The sequence below is a fragment of the Rattus norvegicus genome, chromosome 14 (genome assembly GCF_036323735.1).
Source record: "Rattus norvegicus strain BN/NHsdMcwi chromosome 14, GRCr8, whole genome shotgun sequence".
Lineage (NCBI taxonomy): Eukaryota > Metazoa > Chordata > Mammalia > Rodentia > Muridae > Rattus > Rattus norvegicus.
Genome location: NC_086032.1, coordinates 88,323,465 through 88,338,045, shown reverse-complemented (window position 1 = coordinate 88,338,045; position 14,581 = coordinate 88,323,465). Strand labels below are relative to the sequence as shown.

At 41.2% G+C, this 14,581-nt stretch overlaps 1 protein-coding gene across 1 annotated transcript in view; it reads right to left on the bottom strand.

Annotated features, from left to right (window-relative positions):
- Positions 1-14,581, bottom strand: part of Abca13 (ATP binding cassette subfamily A member 13) — a 502,723-nt gene that overhangs the window by 251,823 nt on the left and 236,319 nt on the right. The window contains exons 36-39 of the mRNA XM_063273790.1: positions 12,981-13,118; positions 11,652-11,832; positions 9,446-9,664; positions 641-837 (exon numbers count right to left, since the gene is read on the bottom strand). Coding sequence (XP_063129860.1) covers positions 641-837; positions 9,446-9,664; positions 11,652-11,832; positions 12,981-13,118 — 735 coding nt within the window. The remainder of the gene's footprint in view (positions 1-640; positions 838-9,445; positions 9,665-11,651; positions 11,833-12,980; positions 13,119-14,581) is intronic.

Sequence of the window (14,581 nt, the reverse complement as noted above, 5' to 3'; positions counted from 1 at the left end):
CTGTTCTGGCTTTCTTCAATGATAGACCAGAAAAAATTATGCTAAAAATTAAAATAAATCTTTTTGCTCAGGTTGCCTTTGGCCCAGTAACAGGAAAGCAAACTAAAATGAAGACTAACCACTCGTTTACTGGAAACCATGAGCCCAAACAGGCTTTTTCAAAGTTAAGTCTGCCACATTAGTGGAAAGTTGACTAACTCAGGAAGGTTTGTCCCTGATGACCTCTGATTGAATCCTCTCATTCTTCATGCTTCTAAAATGGAACATAATTTGGGCAAAATCAATTTCAAATGACATCTGTAATTCATTGATAGTATCATTGCTAATACTGAGTTAAGAGATCAAACACAAAGTAGGTTTCTAAATATATTAATGAACAAACATACAATAAAACATTAGAATATTTTGCTTGTTCTGAAACATTATCATACATCCTCAATTGTAATATGACTTGCTTTATACATATAATAGTCAACCTTTCCCCAAGCATAGCATTGTGGAGAAAGTGAATGAGTCTTTTTTTTTTTTTTTGTTCTTTTTTTCGGAGCTGGGGACCGAACCCAGGGCCTTGCGCTTCCTAGGCAAGCACTCTACCATTGAGCTAAATCCCCAACCCCCGTGAATGAGTCTTATAACCTACCTTTTCGGTACTTGAGTAGAATGTTCCAGAGGCTACGACGGGAACAAGGGTCCACCCCACTGCTTGGCTCATCCAGAACCACTGTCTTTGACATGCCCATGAAAGCAATGCCAATGGAGAGTTTCCTCTTCATGCCTCCAGAGAGAACTCGAGCTGGCTTGTGCTGATGCTGAGTTAGCTCTACTTCTTCAAGAGTTCTGGAACAACAAGGATGTCCTCATTCTTCTCCCTGAACACCAGAAAGCCTTCTTCTGGGTTTCATGTCATGTACAATGGCTTACAGTGCCTTGGGGCTTTATAAACCAAATAGGGGTCTTATGTCAAGAGTTAGGGGTGCTAGAGTAAATATTAGGCATAGTAGCATTGCCCTTCCAGATGGACAGATGACACCATGTCATTGGACCAAGCATGATATTAGTCATGGTATCTGACTAAGTACTATGTGTGGAAAGTACTTTGGCCAACTCTCTAGAGAGGCATCTCTTTTCACTCAGGTCTCCTGCAAAGAAGCAGCTGCATTCTTCTAGTACAATAGAGAGAACAGTCCATTAGGAGAGCAAAGACCCAGGGTTTGCCAGAGACCTTGAACTCTCTGGCCCACTCTTCATGAAATTTTTATGGCCCTGTCTAACTGACTAATAATCATGAATTTGTAATGATGCCCTGTGCCAAGTAGAAATTATCAATCAACGTTAAAACAAATCTCCAATTGTCTTTCAGTCTTGAGGGTTCTGGATTTCAGAAAAGTGACAAGAAGACTTTTTTGTATTGTTTTCCTTAAATATTTTTCCACATATTTTGATCGTATTCCTTCTCCCCCAAGTCCTTCCAGATCCTTCCCAAGTTCCTATCCACACAACTCCTTAATTTTCTCCCTTTCTGAAAAAGGATAATCAGATAAGCAACACAAAAGCAAAACAAACAAACAAAAGAACACACAAAATCATGGATCGTTTGTGCTGGACAGTGGGCAGAGTAAGAGACTTTGTAAAACTCAGGCTAAAATGGGATATCTAACCCCTTTCCTCAAAGCTCAGGGATCTTTTTGAAAGAGGGAATAACACGATTTTAGAGCCATAGGTAACTGACGCCTCCAAGAAAACAATGCCTTCCAGACACAACAGAACAGGTGCACACACGAACTCACAGAGATCATGTCAGCATACACAAGACCTGCACAAGTTCAACCCAAACAAAATCTCAGCATAGAGAGGGAAAAGCAGATCCAAAGTCCTACCCCTAACCATGAAGTCATTTGCAATTGGAAGCTGCTAAGGCAGGGAAAGTCTGTGTTCTCCAAATGAAACAACACTGAGTACACATCAGCTACATTCCACAGCAGGCCCCATGCTCAGGAGTGGTTGACCAGCAGAAAGACTTTTAATGAGGCAGGGCCTACTCTTATCTCTTTTCTCGCACAGTTCCAACACCACTATGCTTTAAAGGCCACACAATGGCTGTGTACTCTCATTATTTATTTTAGGTCTTTCCATTTAAACCTTTCCTAACCAGCAAGAGTGGAGTCCCTCCCTATGAGTGACAGGCCTGCTCAGCACTACCTGACAGTCAACCATGTAAGGGTCACTCTGCAGCGAGGGAGGAGAAGGCTGCTAGACAGGTGCAGAATACAGGAGAATCACAAGGACTCCATACAGCTGAGCTTCGAGGACACTTGGCTCCTGGAATGCTTCCAGGTTCCTAGAAAAGCAGCAAGTGAATGACAAGGACTTCCTTGCCTGATGAATAAGGAAAATTTTCTTGTCAGTTTCATTCTTTCTTGTCTTTTCTTCCTGACACACAGAGAGTGCTCGAATCAGCGTCTTACTGTCTAGTTTTCAGCAGAGAGCTAAGGCAGTTTGTGTTTAATCCAAGACTCGGAGAACACTTCCTGTGTGCTAAATCTCTACCAAATCTCAGGCAAGACTAAAATGCTCTTCTCTAGGTGTCACTATGGTTTAGAGGACCCTAACAGGAAGGAGGAGAAAAGATAGTTCAGTTCAGCAAGTCCCTGAACTCTGTATTCTACCAACAACTTTCCACATGGACTGTTTTAACACTGAGAAGGACAGGATCCCATTAACTCCATTTGAGTGTGTATTAATGACAAATGAGGTGGCAAGCAAGATGAACAAGAAAATAAGTTTTAAAAAAAATATCTCAGTGCTTTCAAACTTGCATGTGCTCATAGCAAAGTGCTTCCTGTTTGTCTCTTCTATGGACAGTGCTCAAGGCCTGTATCATGTATCTGCATTCCCAGCATCTCATGTGGATGGATGTGGTTGATGACTGTACCCCTGGCCTTTAAATCAATGACTACAAAACCAGTTAATGTCAGTGGAGACAAGAGATTTGACTATTCTCCAGGTAAAGCTATATTGTAAGGACTTTGGGGCTCTTGGGTATTGTCTGAGGACAATATATGAAAGCCTTCCTCTGGGGGCTGAAGTGGGACCCTATTGCAAAGCCTGGTCATTCTCAGGCTGCTGGTTTTAGGGCATGCTCACATGCTTAGAGCAGATTGAAAACAAGTAAACCATTTGCAAACATTGCCTGACTACTTGGGGGACTTTTGTGTTTGTTTGCTTCCTTTGATTTTAAAGTCCAAGATTACTTGAAGGCTAATGTTTTTCTAATTATGGAGGTTTGACAAATCAAAAGAAAATGGATAATTTCTATGAATTTAAATTTCTGATTTCTCATAAAAAAAAAAAGGACAGGAAATCTCCCTAATAAGAACATTGCTAAGAAGCACAGAAACTGGAAAATAGTTTCCTCTTATCAAGTTCCAGTTATGTGCCAAAAATTTGTTTGGAAACTTCACTTCAGTTATTCATTCATTTATTCAGCAAAAGTTTATTGAGCCCTTACAATGCATGGCGCCTGTTACCCACCTGCTAGGGGCAGAAAAATAAATCAAATTTTGTCTGTGGTTCAAGAAACTCAGAGTCAGGTGAAAAAGCCAGATAAGAAATTACAATGAAACACAAAGAAGCTAAGCCCCAGGTTCTGTGGGAATGCCCTCTGACTTTAAAGGAAGTAGCAGACGGAGTCGGCCAGATGGACAGTGAGATTGGGCAAGGTGGCGATGTTTGAGGAGTGTGTTCCAAAGAAAGTTGTAAAACACTTGCCAGGACTTGGAGGGAAATGAATGACATATGCAAAACATAACGACAAAAATCCTATTCTCTCAGGAAAGGGAAGGCCACACAATGAAGCCTAGATAAGATGGGACAAATGGCCCTGAAGCAGGCCTTATACCCATCATAAACCGTCTTTCTAGGTCTAGTTGTTGGGCAGGTGACTCATCGTGACTTTCAAGCCACTTCTCCCCACTTTCTCTAAAACTGACAGCCTTGCAGCCAGGTCACTGGGAGCTGTCACTGCAACCATATTGCTATAATATGTCCATTCTGTGTGTATTCTTAGGCTGACCTGCTCCTAGGATTACTCTCTTTCGATTCTTAAAATTTTCACATCCAACATGGCGTAGCCCTTCTCTGCCTCCACTAATGTCATTAACTCTCAACCGAGCACACAGTCCTACCTCCTGAATCTCATTTCTCTATATCCTCTACTGACTCCATCTATACCTCAACTGTATACCCTATAATCTTCTCACTAGAGAAAACTCACTTTTCCTTGTCCCTCACTCCCTTAAAGTCTTCTTTCCTTTGGCATTAAGTCCCTGGTTATCACCAAAATCATTTTTGCTTACATTCCTCGGTTTACACATTCCTTGATATGCTATGCATATATAAATATATTTTGTTGATTTGCATACCCCATTACTTCCTCTCATCCCTCTCCCACAGAAACTCTTCTTCCTCCAACAAGTCCCTCTTACTTTCCTGTGGTGGGTTTTTTGTTTTGTTTTGTTTTGTTTTGTTTTGTTATTTTGTTGTTGTTGTTGTTGTTGTTATTGTTGTTGTTGTTTGCTTTTTTGGTTCCTTATTTGTTCAGTTTGTTTGACTTTGTTTCTGTTGTTTGTTTGTTTAGCTCTACCAAGTTTACTTAGAGTTATCTGCATAAACAGGAGTAAGAGGGTGTGTTACTGCAACATGGGCTACTACCGAAGAAAATAACTCCACTTTCTCCAGCAACCATTAATTCCCTACATCTCCTTCAGGAAGAGTAGGGCCTCATGAATCCCTCCCATATTCATAGTAAAATATTGAGAAGCCTCATTTAGTGTCGCCTGCAGGTAGCCACAGCTGCTGTAAGTTCATGATGACAATGGACCTATCAAATCCAGGTGACAGCATTTCATAGCACTCCTCTCTGTCTTCCCTTATATTCTTCCTGTCCTCTTTTCTACAATGTTCTTTTACTCTGGGGGAGATGATATACACATCACATACAGGGTTGAGAACTCGACAGTCCCTAATTCTTAACCCTTTGATTAGTTATGAGTCTCTACATTGCGTGTGTCTACTGCAAAGAGAGGCTTCATTGCCCACGGCTGAGAGTAGCACTGCTCTACAGGTATAAAAAACAAAGCAGTTTGACACCACATTCATTTAACAAAACAACAGTATGAGATTCTCCCATAGGGTCCATGACCTCCCTAGCCATGGGCTCTTCAAAAGGTTTCTGGTTTCCAGATTAGGCGTAAATTCCCTCCTGTGGAGTAGACCTCAACTCCAAGAAGAAAGTGGTTGGTCACCACTAACACCACCATGCTCCTATCACACAATAGCCATACCTTGTCTATCAAGTTGGTACTGTAGTTCTCAAGTTTCAAACTAAATAAGACTACTGATGACTGATCTTCCCAAGCGGCTTGAGTTGCACTTTCCAGCACTATGAATGCTAGTCAGGAGAGTGGAGGAGTTCAGTTCCAACTTCATTTCTCTATGTCCTACAACCAATGAATGTGCTGTCTTCAGAGATGGAGTCTTGCCATCTAGTTCTTGTGAACATCTATGAGCTGTAGCAATAGTCACTATTGTTTTGAGGACCCTCTGGGGTATCCCTGACAAATAACTCACAGGAAGGCATCCTACACCTAGCACTGGGACCTTTGATTAAGGCTTTATAGTTTCTAGGAGGACAGTTGTTCACTTGTACAGGGAACTTCTGTTCAAACCCATGTCTTCATCTGCATCTCTACCTCTAGATAGATAGATAGATAGATAGATAGATAGATAGATAGATAGATACATACATACATACATACATACATACACACACACATATATATACATGAGAGGTGTTCTCATGCAGCCCAGGCTGATCTCAAATGTACTACACAACAGAGGATGACTCTGAGCTCCTAATCTCTCAATCTAGCCTCTGCCTTCCAAATATGAAATTCCAGCATGGGGGACAATTCCCAGCATATGCACTCTTGGCTCTAAAATAATGCTGAAAGCTGATAAAGCTTCCAGATGCTCTGCCTTGCCTACTCCCACCTTGTATTGCTACACCAACTATGCTCTCTAGAGAGATGATCTTTAGCTTCTTTACATGATCCCTTAGATGCCTTATAACCAGCAATGTTCCATCAAGCAATCTCCTCTCTAGCTCCATCCAATCATGCATTCTCTTCTGGACCACGATCAGCAGTGGCGGAAGTGATGCTACAATTCCTGTCTTCACACTATCCCGTAACCTCACTTGCCCAATATGGCAGTATCCTAGTTCTCTGTTCCTGCTGAAAAAGTAAAGCTGAGCATATGTGCTATTACAATCTTCCCTTGCCTTCTCTCCTTAAGTGACCTTGAAAGACTTCCCTCCACCCCCAGACTTCTTTTTTGAAGTTCATTACTTGTGGCGATGTAGTAAGGAAGGTCGGGTATCAGGCTTCATCTCACTTGACCCAGCACAGAATAGAAGCATCCAATCCTCCCGTCTTCCTGAGGGGCCAGGATTACTTGCTGGCTGTCCTCCCTCTGCTTCATTCGCTTTTGGCCTGCTCTTCCTCATCTGACATCATCATCAGGTTACTGTAGACATGACTCAATCCATCATTCTCTCTCTGCTCCGCTTTCACACACTGACCTCACTTAATACCAAGATAACCTGCCCCAACCTGAGTTCCATGATGTCCATCAAAATTCTTGGTAGTAGCAATACTACAGCATCTTAATGACTCCAGGTCTCTTGGCTACTCTTGTCTTCCATAGACCAAAGGAGGAGCAGAACAATTAGTATCTGCCTTTTGACAAGTGTTTCCTTCACAGATTCTACAAGATCGGCTACCTCCCTTGAACTCGCATGTTAATGAATTCAGACCTGAAGGAAAACAAGCTGTGTTACAGAACACTAATCAGAAGTACGCTGGTTCGAAATCAGATGTTTTCAGTTTTCCCTCCCTCTAATTGAGAACTACTGTCCTAAAACATGATCTCATTCTGATTGCCTTTGTGTAAATTGGCTTTGTTGCTAGGTAACATGCTGTGAATTGATAACTGTTAAAGGTTGCCTGGCACCCGAATAAGAAAATGAAGTCTATGTAGCACTGTCAGGAGCTTGATTTAAGCAACCAGTCTCAATCACAGTAGAATTCAATATGACTCAACATAGACATAGATTTTCACATTTAAATAAGTATGTAGACTCTAGATTTAAATAAATATGCACATATAATTGACAAAAAATCAAACAGTTAATTTAGTTGGGAGGAGGAGAGTACAAACATGAGGAGGAGACAATAAACAACAAAGGGTGTAAGTGGGAACAAAGTACAATGGCAAAGATATTTGAAAAGATTATAATGAAACACATTGTTTTATATAACTAAAAATATGCAAAAGAAATTGAAACAACCTATGCTTTCATAGTTTAAAAGGAATATGTTGAATGCAGCCAGTTGGATATCTAGTATATATGTAGTCCATATAAAACTCAGTTATTTCATATTTAGGACTAACTCAAGTTTGAGGTGGTCTTAAATAATACAAATTAAGCACATTCTCCATATGTTGAAGAGATAATTGTTATTTACATTATTTATGCCATCATTCACTCTCCAAAGATATTGTGCAGTGAAAATAGAATAGCATTTTACAGCAGAGAACATACCAATAAGGGGGAAGAAAAGGAAATGGAGAAAGAATCAATTATACAAACGTTGTGGTACCATATGCCACTTTCCACAAGGGCTCCTCCTGTCCCTTGAGGATTTTTTCCATGGGTTTGAATTTGACTTGCATCTGAACCTCAGAGAGTGAGCATATGTCCAGGGGGGACATTTGATTTGTTTTGCATATGCCCTTGTCATAGCTGGTGTCAAAACACAGGCAGCTATCACGAGTTGAAATGATCTTACTACCCAGCTCTTCCAAGAGCGAGCAAAGGAGATCTGTGCAGCGGCACATTCCACTCAAGCACTCTGGACTTTCTACTGAAACTTCGTGCTAAGAGACCGTCACATGGAGCTGCAGGGGGATTTCTACTGATACTCTGCTTTTACTTCCTGGCCTCTGAGACATACACAAATCCCCCGTTTTGCGTGTAAGGTCTTGTTTTATTTTTAACAAAAGAAAGTCTGTAACACTACCTAGCCCCATCCATCTCAAATCTCGTGTGTATACCCAGACAATTCTGCTCAGTGAAAACTTCAGAGAAGCTTCAGAGGATGGCATCCATAAGGAGCAGGCATTCCCTCAGTCCCTTAAGATCTCTACTAAAGGTTGCTAAGGGACATATCTTGGCCAAATTTTAAAGCTACTACCACCTATTATTTCATAGACCCATTGATCACGGTTAGTAACAATTTTTATTTGGCTATAGAAGGCAGTGCACTAAACTGGCCTGGAAACTGTTTCTTCCCTACCCGGCCAGTCTTGTCACCCTAGAAGCCTCTGTTCCTACATGATGCAATCCAGAGTAAAGCATCCAAATGTGCTTGGCCTGTAAGAGCCCTAGGGCTGACGTCACTTCCCTGGATGAGTTGTTCATTTCTCTGAGGATTAGCTACCATGTCTGCAAATTGAAGACAGCCTCCACATTGCTCTGGGAAGATAATTTCCAATGGGACCACGACATACTCTCCATTTCCCGAGACCTCTCAGGAGCTCCAGTACCTACTTCTCCCTCAGCCCCTATCTTCACTGCTAAAAAACAAATCTTCCCCATCAACCCATACCACCACCTGTCTCCTCCTTAGTTTCCTACGTGTCCCCTTTTCCACTCACGCTCACAATCATGCCGTGATGTAGCCCACACTACTCTCCAGGCTGTGGGAGACCAGAATAATATGACTTCTGCCTTTTGTCTGTTATTCTAGTTTTGTTATTAGTGCTTCTTCACCTGTGCTATTATCAGTGAGGAGACAGCAACAGGGGGATTGCTGCTTCTCTGTCTACAGCCCCCCACCCACAAGGCTGTGCATCTGCTGTGCTGTGGAGAAATCTGCCCTCCAGACCTCAGGTCAATGGCAGTCCTCAGCTCGTTCACACCTACATGTCTCATAACCGCAATGCTCTTTCGCATGCCAAATACAGTTCTTTCAACCCATTTCCTTGTCTTCTTTTGTATTTTGCTTATTTCAGGATAGAGAGAGGCTCCCTTTGTTTCAGATACACAACACCTCTACCTCCTTCCTATCCACATTCCCAAGCTGTCTCAGTTCTTCCCCCATTTCAAAGACAATCCAAATAAATCTAGTTCTTCTCAAGAAAAGCCTTCTCTAAGATCCCCAGTGCTGTGGGTTCTGTTATACCTTTATGTATAGGAATCATTTGCTATTTTTCTCCTCATATTTATAGAAACAGATGATACTATTTAATATCTCTGTGTTCTTCACCTGCATAAGGGAGGAAGGACAGAGGGAGGAAGGGCGAATAGTAACTGCTTACTAACTTGTTGACTTGCTGCCGTAGCTCCTTGTTGGTCCACCAAGGTGCTTTTATGGAGGCAAAGAGCATTAGGTGCTCCCTCACAGTGAGATTGTCCAGGAGAACATCGTGCTGTGGACACACCCCCAGCTCCTCTCTGACCTTAGAGAAGTCTGTCTGCAGGTTCTTGCCATTTACGATGATGGTTCCAGAAGTAGGAGGAAAGAGGCCCATCAACATGGATCTACAGAGAACAAAGATCAGCATAAACATCGCCCGGATGCTGTGAACATCAATGAGCCCCTGGATCCCAGTTCCTTTTATGCAGCCTAAGAGGAACTCACCCCTGCTGAGCTGCTTTCCACACAGTCAGTTAAAATGTGGGAATTCATGGGGATGTTGGAGTGTCCCACTATGAAAGGTGGGCATATGAATGTGCCCTGCCTCCCAGGGGAAAAAGCGTGATTGTATTTCTCACAGTGAGACAGACTTGGGTGATGGTGTAGGTAAAATAGTGTAGACACGATTTCATGTATATGGAATTTGAGAATAAGAGATAGCATATAGTAGGTCAGTGGCCACTTGGGAGCTAGCGCCAAAAGATGACACAAAAAATATTGAAAGGGAAAAGAAAGGTTCCATTTCTTCAATGTGGTGTTTGCTCTGACATTAGATAAGTATGTCAACCCTCACTGAACTACCCATATAACCATGTGGCACAAAAATTATGCCTTGAAATTTCAATTAACAACTCTGTTATAACTATTTCCAAACCTATTTAAGGAATATAATAAGGTAATAAATGTGGAGATCTCTCAGTATCCTTGGAAGTTGGATCCGGTACAACCCACTTATACCAAAATTCAGATACTGCAGTTCATTGTATAAAAACGACAGCATGCGTACAGTCTATATAATCTTTCTGTGTACTTTAAATTGTCTATATATTATATTGTTGACCAAATACCGACAAGAAAATAATATCTCTACATATGTAGGACCGATGCAATACTTTTTACGTAGTTTTGATCTATGCTAGGCAAATCCTCGGAAATAGAATCCGTGGACACAGAGATTCAACTGTATCAACTCTCTATGATTCTCAAAGGCCTTTCATTTCAAATGGTAAAGATCCAGTTTAGCACTTGGCTCTCAGGTTCCAAGCGCTGCCAGTAAGCAAGAAGGAAGCACTTCAGATAACTCCAAACGTACTCCAAATGTCACTGAAAGCCAAGTAGTTACTGAACCCTGAAACACCCAGAACCTTCTTATTTGATTCTCATCATCAGCCAGACGAGCACGCCAAGCTTTCCTCATAAAATCCGTGTGCTAGCAAAGGTTTGCTGAGTTACTGCTTGCATAACTCAGCCATTCCCAATTTGCAAGTTCTAGAAAGGAGAGACTGCCAGCTCTATTTCAGCCTGCAAGGTACAAATGCAAACATTCCATGCTCTCTTCCCTTGATTCATTTCCAAGGAGAGTTCGCTGGAGCTCCACAGACATCATTTTTCTGCCTTTTGTACTAAGGTTGAGGCCACCTCCTTCGCATCCTTCTTACTAATCATATGTTATACCTGTGCACATTTGGTGAAAAAAAGAATAAGAAGTGATTTGCTCAAAAGATACACTCCATAATTTTGGCAGTTAGCCTTAAATAAAGGCACTGTGCCACGACCAGTTCAAGGTTTTGGCTTTGGATATTTAAACATTTTTTTCCTCCTCCAGGGCTACATGATCGAATTCTTTAATCAAGTCTGAAACTATTGGATCCAAATTCAAAATCCAGAATTTAGCACGGAAAGCGCCAAAGGGAAAAGATGAAAAAAGAAAAAGAAAAATTCTTAAAGCTCGCAATGCTTTTCTCTGCTTTTTTTCCTATAATTATTCAAACAAAGTCATACTTCAGTAGGTATCAAAGGACTTCAAAAGATTAAAGGAAAACATGATGTATTATTTTGTAGAAAATAAAACGTTGAGACATTAAAAGATATCCGTTCACCTCTCTACTTGAATCTACTCCAGGTCTAAAACATGATTGAGGGCTACTGGGGGAGGGGCTTTGGAGAGAGACTTGTGCTTTCTTTTGAATCTTCAAGCTCTATGTTGAGATCAAAGCAAAACAACAATGGAAATATAAAAATGGAAGAAGCAAAAAAGAGAAAGGATGAAGGGGAAAAGAGAAAGAGGAAGGAAGGGGAAAAGGGAAATAAATTCTCTAAAATGGGACCCACATGATGGTGGTTTTCCCTGCGCCATTGGTCCCCAGCAGGGCTGTGATCTGGTCTCTGTGGAAGGTGAGAGTGAGTTCCTGGACAGCCACCTTGTGGTCTTCATACTCCTTGGTCACAGATATCAGAGCCACTCCTGGGCTCCCTCCTTCCATCTCTCCTGGGCCATTTTGCTGTGAGAGCCCTGTGTGGAGAATACACATTCACCATGAAAAGATTTCAAAAGCTGGAGAACAGTGCCAACACTATCAAATCATCTGTTCCTTTGGAACAGGATTCCAGCTCCAGAAGCCACGGCAAGTTCCGCTGCCTTCCTAACCAAAAACCATGAGCAAGAAAAGCGATGGCAAAATGGGCTGAAGTCACTTGACAACAAGACTTTGACTCTTATGATAAGAGAACCACTGTGTCAATAAACAAGACATGTAATGGCAAAATGGGTTAAAGTCACCGGCAACAAGATTTGACTCTTATGATAAGAGAACCACCAGGTAAAGAAATAAAAATAGATGCAAACACAGGTTCTGTAGACGCAGAGAGTAAGCAGGCTGGTTACACAGCAATGGCCACAGGAAATCTTTTCCTCACATAGAAATGGATAGAGACTGGTTGGGTATAGTCTAAGTTTCCTAACCCATTTATAATTCATTTGCTTAATCAGAGTTTAAAATTACGTTCAAATATTCACTCAGCATACAAATCCAGGATGACAGATTCTAGCTGGTCCACGGTGGCCCATCCCCATTCACAGGGGCTGCCATGTGAATGGCCCTTGTGTCTGGACAGCAGGTAAAGGTCATGATGATGTAGATGGATGAAGATGATTGGACCTGCTCTCCTATGTTTAAGGACTTTTACTTCCCAAAGAAAATGTGCTGGTTTTAAGAGGAAGTAATGTTCTTATTCACACAAGTATCACAGAAGTTACAACATGTAAAATTATTTTGAGAAAAACAATTATGTTATACCTGGTGCAGTTGCTTGCCTTTCCTTTCAGTTTTCTTACACTTGTTCATTTTTTTATTTTAACAAGCTATAATGTATGCATAAATACAGGCAATATATATATATATATATATATATATATATATAGAGAGAGAGAGAGAGAGAGAGAGAGAGATTGAAAATAACAGGTGATGGGACCATCCCCAGGTTCCAGGACCTATGTAGACACTACTAGGGCACTGCATTTTAGGCCTGTGCTCATTGAAGAGCCCAGAACAACTCAAATGTGGGGGCCTTGGAATTTGTATGAAATAAAAGACTCACATCAAAGGAAAACTCAAAACTAACCAGAGAAAGATGTATCCAGTAGAGCTTCTCATAACTCACCTTTGTTGCCAAAGTCCTCATTGAAGAAGAACAGACCAGAACTCAGAGAGCACCGCCTCCTTTCCATCAGACCACATATACTTTTCCAATAGGATGCAGTGAAGGGGAAATACCATGGTTTCCCTAAACCAAAAGTTCCTAAGAAAATAAGATACAGCTAAAATCAGAATAATCATTTTTTTACCATGCACATGAAAATTCTAGAGTAGATTACCTTAACTAATCCATATGAAATGTCATTTCCTGCTAATAAATTTCAATACACACCACATAGGTAAGCCAGTCATATTATGGGATAGCATCTCCCGTTGAGGTTGACGCTAAATATTACTCCTTTGTTCAAGTTACAGCTATCTGCTAGCTAGCCTCAAATCTACTTCTCTCAAGTGACCTTGAGGTGTACTACATAAACGAATAAATGCTTGCCACTCACACATGAAAGCTGCTTTCTACTCCCACTGACCCCTGGGATACTAATGTTCTCCTTTGACCAGCCTTTTGTGCTTCCAGTGGCTACTAGAGAACAAGTGCATGACTCTGAAGTCAGTGCCTGAGAAAAACATTCACCAAGAATGTGTACAAAGAAGGATAATTTGTAACGCTAGTATATCCATATGAAACATATCCACCTTCTTCAAACACATTGTCCAGATCCACCTCAGTCCACTAAACATTCACTTTCCACTCATTTCATGCAGAAAGGAATGAAAGGGCCTCAATTATTAGCACGCCCGAATCTCCTGTAACACACACATTCTAGCCACAGTGGGACGCAGAGAACTTACCTAAAGGCCTAAACTCTACCAGTGACTGGAATGGAAAAGGCCCAAGGGAAGAGGCTTCAGTACTTTGACCATCCAAAAGAAGAAATATAACGCTTACATACTCGAGCCAGTGTGTTTAAGAGTGCTTGGGGTGATAGCAAGGGCTAGTGCTGGTTTCTGCCTTTGTGTTTACTTCTGTCCCCAAATTCTTTTGTTGAAATACTAATCCCTAACACTTCAGGACTGAGTATTTTTAGAAAGGCCGTCTTTAAAGCAAGTATGCAAAAAAAAAGTCAACAGGAGAGTCCCTTTTTGTCGTTGTTGTTCCCTCAATAGAAGAAATTCAATAAATGTCTTTAAAAGAAAATAATAGAAAAACACCATTGCATAGACTTTGTATATTTTTTAAAGTTTTTATGTTGTCACTTAAAGTACAATTAGAATACCTTCTCTTTCCTCCTTCCAGCCTCTCTCAGCTATCCTGCCTCAAGCCTCTCTCAGCCCATCCCTCAAGCTGATAGCTCGTTTATCTTTGACTACTGTTACATGTAGTAACATATAAATAGAATATAGGTACAGATAGAGAGGGGTAGAGATAGATATGTGTAAATACAGACACACACACACACACACACACACACACACACACACAATCTGTTGATTTCCTATTTGTTGTTTGTGTGCGTGTAGTTTCATTGGACCAATAAGATAACCAATAAGGATGTCCATCCCTTGATGAGGTTAATTCTCCTAGCAGGCATTGTGGGCGATCCCTCTTACTGGTTAATATGCCCATTGGTATTGTTACTGTTTCAGGTCTGTCAATGCAACCATTTC